We start from the raw sequence: 10,054 nt of genomic DNA on the forward strand, positions 1-10,054 counted from the left end.
TTGGAACTCAGTTCTTTTATCCATGTTTGGACCAAGACTGCAATCAAGGGTGAAGCCAAATAGTCTGAGCAGAACTGAAATTGAGCGTGAAGCAGGTTATTGTGAGTACCATCTCAAAGCACTATCAAAGGTACCCTCCATCAATTTACTGATGATTCAGAGAAGACGGATGGGACAGTAATTAGCTGGTCTGTATTGTATTGCTTCATGCTAGAGTGCATTTAGAAAAGAAATTCCAATTGTTATGAGCCAGAGTTTAGAGAACCCCAAAGTGTAGCATGGAGCTCACCTGACCCACAACTTTTAATAGATTGTGGTAGGGGGAGCACGCGGCCCACTCTACAGTGTGGTACAGCAGAAATCAAAAAGTATTGTTTAAAGCAAAACAATGTTTATTCTAAGAACTCAAGTTAACCTTTTTAAAACATAGTGAACATCTTAGCAACCATTAATTCAAATACAACCCCCAAAGAATACAACACTAAGTAATCCTTAATAACTTCCCAAACAACATTCAAAAAACAAAAGAAACACATTTTAACAGAAGCACATTAGGTTTACATTTACTACTGAAAACATTTATAATTCTGAATTCACCAAATGATAAAAGATAGTCTTTTCATGGCAGAGAGATCAACAGTACACCTGCTGTGTCTGGCTTCAGCTCCAACTCCAAAAACGGAACTAAAACACATCCTGCAGCAAACAGCCTAAAACAAAAGTAAAAAGCTGACAGACATCCCAGCCCCACCCACTCTCTAACATCACTGCAGTAATAAACACCCATTTCTTAAAGGTACTCTCACTACAGATATTTATATACAGACCCATTTATAAACACCCATTTCTTAAAGTTACTCTTACATGACACAATTAAGGGCAATTTAGCGTGACCAATCCATCTACCCTGCACATCTTTGGATTGGGGGGGGGGGGGGGTGAGACACACGCAGACACTAGGTGAATGTGCACGGACAGTGATCCGGGGCCGGGATTGAATCCGGTTCCTCCGTGCCGTGAGGCAGCAGTGCTAACCACTGCGCCACCCACATGCTGGAGTGCATTAAGATCCATTCCAAACCGTACTGTCTTATTTCAATAAAGCTTTTTTTGAACAGGGGATACCAGAACATTTATTTTTGTGGTCGGGTAGGTGCCTGTAATAGAACAGCTTGGTTTAAAAATAAAAGGGTATTGCAAGAATACAATGTGAATCCCAGCAAGGCAGAGCATTCTCAACATGGTCAGAAGCCACACAGAAGCATGGGGAGTCTGGAGGGCTGGAACAGATTGCTCCAGCACTTGGGAATGGGATGCGTTCCTTTGAGTTGGATTATATTAGTTATATGACTACTTGTCATTTAATGTAATATGGAAGTCTGTAATGTGTCAATGTAATAAAAATCATACAAGTAATGAACAAAATTGCAGTTGCCAGACTACCAACTCTTGGTTGCATCTGCAACAATGGAGGAAGTTAGCTAGTATTATAGAGCTCAAAATATTTTCAAAAGTTTTTAAAAAATACAAATGAATCCGAGTTACTAGACATTATAGCCAGATTGATGGAGGGGAAGGGATAGGTTGTTCAGGTGGCCTTCTGGCCATACATTTGGATAAATTTGATTGCAGTATACATTTCCTACACTAGATAAATCACCAGAGAGGAACATTACCCGCTTTATATACATGATTTTAAAAAAAACACTTACATTCCTCATACTGTAGGAGGGGAGTTTTTCTCGGAATCTCTGAGAAAATAAAACGGGAATAATATGGATTAAAAAGTCACAATATTACTGTCATCATAGAAAGATAATTATATTCAGGAAATTAGATTTGGATAAAAGTGCTCCACAGCTTTATATACAGATTGAAATGAATTGTGCACAGTTAGTTATTACAATGTCACAGTGATGCTTTACTTTGGACGGCTAGATTCAGACTCTGGATAGCACTGTGGAAAAAATAAAACCCAGACATGAAAATGGAAATACAAAGGTGACTCATTAGCAACTCTGCAGCTTCAATTTCCTTCATTCACAACTGGACGGCGTGTCTTCAGCTCACCCCAAGCTCTGGACAATCCTCCCTGAACCTCTCCGTCTCTCCTCCCTTATCTGGCTCAGTACTAAATCTTGTTTTCTTTTTAAAAAATGATTACTACTGCGAATCAATCACCTTGGGACTTAGTTTTCTTAGTTACATTAAAGGCACAATATAAACACAAGTTATTATGGTTCTGCTGCAAAGAGGAAATTAAGCAGCTCAGCTGTAGATTCTTCACCTCCTGATATTAATATTAGCCTGTTTTATTCCCCCCTTCAGAGAATCTGACAGATTGGCACAATCGTCCCACCACCTTCGGTCGGAGATGGTTCAGCTTGGTAGCACTAGACTCGCAGTTTTCTGAAAGCATTTAATAAAAAGTCAGATCTAATTGGCATCTTGACTAGACAGCTCCTAAAATATATTTAAAATGAATGCTTCCAACGAAACAAGAGTCGTCATTCTGACCTTCTATTTAAAACATTAGTGAACTATTCCAAATGTTAATGCTGACACAAACACGATGGGCTGAATGGCCTGCTGCTCTGCGCTGGATGAATTCTCCTGCAATGGCTGGAAGTGGATATTTCCAAAGCATTTTTCAGGTAGCGTTAGTGATTCAGATATTGAAGGGCTACGGGGGAAAAAGCAGAAGTGAGCCTAATTGGGTCGGTCGCTCAAAAGGACCAGCACAGGCATGATGGGCCAAGTGGCCTCTAGTAGCACTTTTATGACACTAACTCTATCCCAATAATATTCCTCTTAAAATGGCCTTCCAACTGTATCAGCGCAAGCTTTCTTTCTCTCAATTTCCAGGAGCTATTTTTGTGGCCTCACCAAAAGAGGCTTTTGAATTACAAACAGTTTTGTGATGTGGATGGTGACCACAAAGAACTATGATAAACTCAATTAATGTAGAACACCTAAAAGGAAAGGAGGTAGTTGCTCATGAATCCAAGAGGATTTAAATCCAGGTCCCATGGGTGAAATAACAATAATATTTTATTGTCACAAGTAGGCTTATATTAACACTGCAATGAAGTTACTGTGAAAAGCCCCTAGTCGCCACATTCCAGCGCCTGTTCGGGTACACAGAGGGAGAATTCAGAATTCTTAGCCGGTATGGGAATTGAACCCACGCTGCTGGCCTTGTTCTGCATTACAAACCAGCTGTCTAGCCCACTGAGATAAAAAAAACAGCACAGTATGTTAAACCAACTGTGTCGGCCAGTGCATTAAATTCACTTTTGACTACATAGAAACTTTGTGAGGGAATACCTCAGGGGCAACATGGAGCATGTTACAGGTCACCGACTCTTGTGGGCTCAGGAAGGGAATATACAAAACAAACCACGAAGAGTTGAGCATCACAGGTTAAACACCATTCATCCCAACCATTCATTCTTCGTGAAATACTGCCCTTTAGATTGCCTAAAATTCCAACGTCAATACCTTCATGTCCAGGTATCTCAAACTCGTTGTCTTCTTTGCAAGGTTTTCTCTCAGCTCCTCATCCAAAAACACATCCTGAGCAATGGTTTCAAAGAGGTACTCTAGGTCAGCAGGGGTCTCTGGTTTTGTTTCCTTGATGGGTGTAGATGTAGAGGAGGGATATGCACTTCTGTGATGGAACACAGGGAAGAAATAAAGTTCAGATACAAATCAGAAGTTTGCTAGAGAGAGTAAAAGTAACCAGTTTAATTTACTTTAGTGGTGCTGGCGCACAAGAACACACTTGCAATTAGAAAGCATCAGAGATGACATCAGAAAGCATTTCACAGCTTAATGAAGCATTTTTCAAAAAAAGTCCTGGCAGGGAAATAAGGAAGCAATTTGCACGTAACAGCAAGGAGGTAAATTCCCAGATAACTTGCTCAGTGATGTTAGTTGAGGGATAAATGTTGAAGGAGTACGCCGCTGCTCATATTTGAATTTTACCATGGGATCATTTGTGCCCACCTAAATAGGCAGTCAGGACCAGAATACTGGCTGGAAAGTATGATTTGGTGAGTAGGATTATGTCATGCTATTAATTCCTCAACTAGTCCATGGAACAGGTCTCCCAATTTTGGCACAAGTGCCCAGATGTTGGTGAGGAGGACTTTGTGTGGTCAGCAGGGCTAGTGACACCATTGTCGTACAGGTTGCTTAGGTCGACGCTGGGCGGCCCATCCATTTGTTTTCCTATTCCTCTGTTCAGTAGCGATTTGACATAACTGAGGGGCTTGCCAGCAACATTCCAAGTTGTTTGACCATGGAGCCACACAATAACCCAGAAATTATCACAGGAAGAGGAGGGATACGTTGCCCATGTCTCCACCACAATGGAGAGTGCTAATGTAAAATGGCTACATCGTAAATGTCAAAAAAATAGCTGAGTTACCTCCAGTTTTTGCTCGAGTCAGCCGACACTGAGGCACGCTGGTCTCTGTAGTCATTCCGTGTCTGGACAGAATTCAGTAGTCGGGTGATGTGTTCCTCTCTTGCTTCATCCATCTGTACAACTGCCCTCTAATGGAAAGGCAAAAAGAGCTGTACAGTATATTTTTTAATGTGTTAATTCATTTCGGCGATGGCATCTTACTTTAGGAACCCAAAGAATAATGAATTCTCTAAAATTTGTCAATATTTTCAGTTCTGACGAAAGGTCATTCACCAGAAACGCTAACTTTGCTTCTCTATCCACAAATGCCATTTAGTCTTGCTGAGTATTTTTCTGCAGGATTTCCCTTTTACTTTAGAGCGTAATTAAACGTCCAATTTACTAACTGCAGTACAAGTAAATCACAAAGACATATGTTCCAGTAAGCATCGAGAAGGTGCGAAACTTCAGGAACAAAGAAACGCAATCTTAAACTTAGAGCCAGCCAGGTCAGGAGAAAAAATTAGGAAGCACTTTTTCAAACAAATGCATCACAAATCTGGAAACTCTCCTTCCTAACACTGCGGCTTCTGAGGAACAACTGTATCATTCAAGAATGATATAAATATTCACTGAGGTTATCAAGGTATATATGGGGCTAGATTGGGCAAATTAAATTGGGTACAAATCAGTCAACTGAACAGCAAGAGATGGATTGCGGAGATAAATAGCCAGCTATTGTCCCTAACAAACATAAAGGGATGATTTTTAAATTGGCCAAAAGAAAGTATTTCTGCAATTCAAATGCAACCAGTACAGGGCACAGTCATCAGACCCATGAAACCAAAAGGAGAAAAACTCTACTCTTTAAATTGACTGGGACAAGAAAGTGCAACATTACCTTGGTTTCACTCAAAGGAACTCATGGGTCTCGCAGATAAAAGATTAAACCGAGGCCCCATGTACCCTCTCCATTAGATTTAAACGGTCCCAAAGGAAGATGTCGGTGGGCGAGGGGGGACGATAGTGGAGGAAGCGATGGTGCTGAGCGGGGGGGGGGGGGCCCGTGCTGGGCAGGCGGGGGCACCACGCAGGGCAGGGTGGGGGCCTATGTTGGGTGAGGGGGGGGGGGGGCCATGTTGGGCGGGGGGGGGGCCTGCGCTGGGCAGGGGGGGTGGCCTGCGCTGGGCAGGGGGTTTGTACTGGGGTGGGGGGTCATACTGGGTGGGGGGATCATACTGGGGTGGCGGGTCGTGCTGGAATGGGGGGTCTATGAGGGGGTGGGATTTGAGGGGCGTTGTGTGGGAGTGGAATTTGGGGGGGTTTGTGTGGGAGTGGGATTTGGGGGATTGTGTGGGAGTGGGATCTGGGAGGTTTGTGTAGGAGTGGGATTGGGAGGGGGGGTTTGTGTGGGAGTGGGATTTGGGGGGGTTGTGTGGGAGTGGGATTGGGGGGGGGGAATTGTGTGGGAGTGGGATCTGGGGGGGGAATTGTGTGGGAGTGGGATCTGGGGAGTTTGTGTGGGAGTGGGATCTGGGGGGTTTGTGTGGGATTTGGGGGAGTTGTGTGGGAGTGGGATCTGGGGGGTTTGTGTGGGAGTGGGATTTGGGAGGGTTGTGTGGGAGTGGGATCTGGGGGGGGTGGGGAGTGGGATTTTGGGGGGTTGTGTGGGAGTGAGATTTGCGGGGGGGGGGGGGGTTGTGTGGGAGTGGGATTTGGGGGGGGGTTGTGTGGTAGAGGGATTTGGGGGGGTTGTGTCGGAGTGGGATTTGGGGGGGTTGTGTGGGAGTGGGATTTGGGGGGTTTGTGTGGAAGTGGGATTTGGGGGGTTTGTGTGGGAGTGGGATTTGGGGGGGTTGTGTGGGAGTGGGATTTGGGGGGGTTGTGTGGGAGTGGGATTTGGGGGGGTTGTGTGGGAGTGGGATTTGGGGGGGTTGTGTGGGAGTGGGATTTGGGGGGTTTGTGTGGAAGTGGGATTTGGGGGGGTTGTGTGGGAGTGGGATTTGAGGGGGTTGTGTGGGAGTGGGATTTGAGGGGGTTGTGTGAGAGTGGGATTTGGGGGGGTTGTGTGGGAGTGGGATTTGGGGGGGTTGTGTGGGAGTGGGATTTGGGGGTGGTTGGTGTGGGAGTGGAATTTGGGGGGGCTTGTGTGGAATTTGGGGGGGCTTGTGTGGGATCTGGGGCATTTGTGTGGTAGTGGGATTTGGGGGGGTTGTGTGAGAGTGGGATTTGGGGTGGGTTTGGAGGAGTTGTGTGGGGGTGGGTTTTGGGGGTTGTGTGGGGGTGGGATTTAGGGGATAGGATTTGGGGGGCTATAAGGGGGTGGGATTTGGGGGGGTGGATTGTGTGTGGGGGGCTGTATGTGGGGTGGTTGTGTGGAGGGGTGTTGTGTAGGTGGGGTGTTGTGTGTGGGGGCTTGTGGGGCGGTTGTGTGGGGGGGGTTGTGGGGCTGTTGTGGGGGGGGGGGTTGTGCGGAGGTGTGCGGGGGTGGCATTTGGGGGGAAATATTTGGGGGCTGTGGTGAATGTATTCACCATAATGCATGCATGATACTGTTACCTGTGACCTGGAAGTGGTGATATGAACTGCTTCCAGGTACTGTACTATAACTCCGGTATGGCTCCGCCTCTGGCTCCGCCCACACTGGGGCCATATATAGGCTGGCCACCTGTGGGCGGCATTCATCTGTACTACTGACTCTGGCTCGGCAAGTTCATGACTAATAAAGCCTACTGTTCACTTGCTCTCTCTGCCTCACTGAATTGAAGGTACATCAATTTATTAGTCATAGACAGCACTATGGAAGCCACTCTAAAGCCAGACAGGCTCGAACGCGACGCTTGCACTTCCAAAGCCAAGGAAATATTTGAACATTGGCTCCGATGCTTCGAAGCCTACCTCAACTCCTCCACAACGCTTCCCTCAGAGACTCTTAAGCTGCGACTCCTCCACGCTCGGGTGAGCCATCGAATCTCTGTAATGATCGAGAAGGCGGCCACGAACGAGGCAGCGGTCGGAACTCTCAAGGCACACTTCGTGAAGCCCGTAAATGAGGGGTTCGCCAGACACCTCCTCACTACTCGCCGTCAACGCGCCGGAGAATCGCTGGACGAGTATCTCGAAACCCTGACCCTACTCGCGAGGAACTGCAGCTACCAACATGTGACAGCGGAGGAACACATGAACTCACAGATCCGGGACACCTACGTGGCGGGGTCCGCTCGAATTATATCAGGCAGCGCCTATTGGAAAAGGGGACCTCCGACCAGCGGGACACGGTAAAGCTAGCGATCTTGCTAGACCCTCAGCTCGTTCCCACGGGCCTGGCGAACCCTCGTGGACACTCGTCGCGGCCCCCCGTCGAACCCGGCTACGTCACAGGCCTGTGCCGCATGTCTGCCAGCCCAGCCCGGTGAACCGCAGTGCTACTTCTGCGGCCAGGGTCAACACCCCTGGCAGCGCTGCCCAGCCCGCACAGCAACGTGTAGCGATTGTGGGAAAAAGGGGCACTTCACTAGAGTCTGTCTGGGTCGGCCTAAGGCCCAGAAACCGAAATCGCACCAGGCGCGACCCATGGACTCGCAGCCCCACAGACCCCGCAATGCGGCTGCGTGCCTGTCCGGAACGCCCCTGTCAGATGCGTCATCGGCATCGTGCGACTCCTGGAGGCCGCCATATTGGTTGCCAGCCACAACACCGACCGACACACGCGACTCATGGGGGCCGCCACCTCGGCCGCCGGCCCCGACCACACGTGCGGACGATGGGGCTGACATCTTGGTCGGCATCTTCGCCCCATCCCGACACGTGCGACTCATGGGGGCCGCCATCTTGCGACTCCACCAACCACACAGACTACCCACAGCTGGGCGCAGTAACCCTCGACCAGTCGCAGCCAAAACAGCTGAAGAACTCTATGATGGTCATCAGGGTCAACGGGCACGAGAACCCCCGTCTTCACGACTCCAGGAGCACGGGGAGCTTTGTCCACCCCGACACGATAAGGCGCTGCTCCATCCACACCTACCCACCCTCCCAAACAATCTCCTTTGCCTCCGGGTCTGATTCGGTTCAGGTCCGGGGATACTGTATTGCCAATCACGCGATGCAGGGCGCAGAGTACGCTCGTTTTAAGCTCTACGTCCTCCTCCACCTCTGCACCCCCCTACTGCTCAGATTACACTTTCAATGTAACCACCGAAGCCTGACCCTACAGTTCGGCGGACCCTGTCCCTACAGTTCGGCGGACCCTGACCCTACAGTTCAGCGGACCCTTGCCCCCACCCCACCCCCCCCCCCCCCGGTGTGCAGCCTCGGGACCCTCAAGGTCTCCCCTCCTTCACTCTTTGCGAATCTCACCCCTGACTGTAAGCCCATCGCCACCAGGAGCAGGCGGTACAGTTCGTTAGACATGACGTTTATCAAGTCGGAGGTTCAGCGACTGTTGAGTGAAGGGATCAGAGGCCATCAACAGCCCCTGGAGAGCGCAAGTGATGGTCGTCCGGACTGGGGAAAAGAATCAGATGGTTGTGGACTACAGCCAGACAATTAACCGATTCACCAACTCGATGCATACCCCCTCCGTTGCATAGCGGAGATGGTCAACCAGATCGCGCAGTACCATGTGTTCTCAACGGTCGATCTTAAGTCGGCCTACCACCAGCTCCCAATCCGCCCGGAACAGCGCCACTACACGGCTTTTGAGGCAGCCGGCCGGCTCTTCCACTTCCTCAGAGTCCCTTCGGCGTCACTAAAGGAGGCGCGGTCTTTCAAAGAACGATGGACCCAATGGTGGACCAGTAGTTTGTGGGCGACTTACCCGTACTTGGACAATGTGACCATCTGCAGCCATGACGCCAACCTCCAAAGGTTCCTCCAGGCCGCCCAATCCCTCAATCTCACATACAACAAAGAAATATGCGTCTTCCGTACTACCCAACTAACCATCCTCGGCAATGTCGTAGAGAACGGAGTCCTAGGGCCCGACCCCGACCGTATGCGCCCCCTCACAGAACTCCCCCCCTCCCCACAGCCTGAAGGCCCTAAAACGATGCCTGGGGCTGTTCTCCCACTATGCCCAGTGGGTCCCCAACTATGCGGGCAAAGCCCGCCCACTTATTTTCAAACAACCACTTTCCCCCTGACGGATGAGGCTTGCGCGGTCTTCAGCCACATCATGGCCGACATCACCAAGGACGCAATGCACGGGGTGGATGAGTCCTTTCCAGGTAGAGAGCGACGCGTCAGATGTCGCACTGGCCACCACACTCAACCAGGCGGGCACACCAGCAGCATTCTTCTCCAGGACCCTCCACGCTTCCGTAATTCAACACCCCTCGGTCAAGGAGGAGGCACAAGCCATAGTGGAAGCCTTGCGGCACTGGATGCACTACCTAGCCGGTAGGAGGTTCACTCTCGTCACCGACCAACGAACGGTAGCCTTCATGTTTGACAATGCACTGCGGGGCAAAATAAAAAATGATAAACTCTTGAGGTGGAGGATCTAACTCTCCACCTACAATTACGACATCAAGTATCGTCCTGGGAAACTCAACAAGCCCCCAGATGCCCTCTCACACGGCACATGCACCAGCGCACAAGGTGACAGACTTCGGGCTATCCACAACGACCTCTCCCACCCAG

At 49.3% G+C, this 10,054-nt stretch overlaps 1 protein-coding gene across 1 annotated transcript in view; it reads right to left on the reverse strand.

The window, feature by feature from the left end:
- The window catches only part of dhx36 (DEAH (Asp-Glu-Ala-His) box polypeptide 36), a 79,626-nt gene that overhangs the window by 69,005 nt on the left and 567 nt on the right, over window positions 1–10,054 (reverse strand). The window contains exons 2-4 of the mRNA XM_038815771.1: window positions 4,433–4,560; window positions 3,502–3,670; window positions 1,713–1,751 (exon numbers count right to left, since the gene is read on the reverse strand). Of these exons, the coding sequence (XP_038671699.1) occupies window positions 1,713–1,751; window positions 3,502–3,670; window positions 4,433–4,560 (336 nt within the window). The remainder of the gene's footprint in view (window positions 1–1,712; window positions 1,752–3,501; window positions 3,671–4,432; window positions 4,561–10,054) is intronic.

This window comes from Scyliorhinus canicula, chromosome 13 (assembly GCF_902713615.1).
Source record: "Scyliorhinus canicula chromosome 13, sScyCan1.1, whole genome shotgun sequence".
Lineage (NCBI taxonomy): Eukaryota > Metazoa > Chordata > Chondrichthyes > Carcharhiniformes > Scyliorhinidae > Scyliorhinus > Scyliorhinus canicula.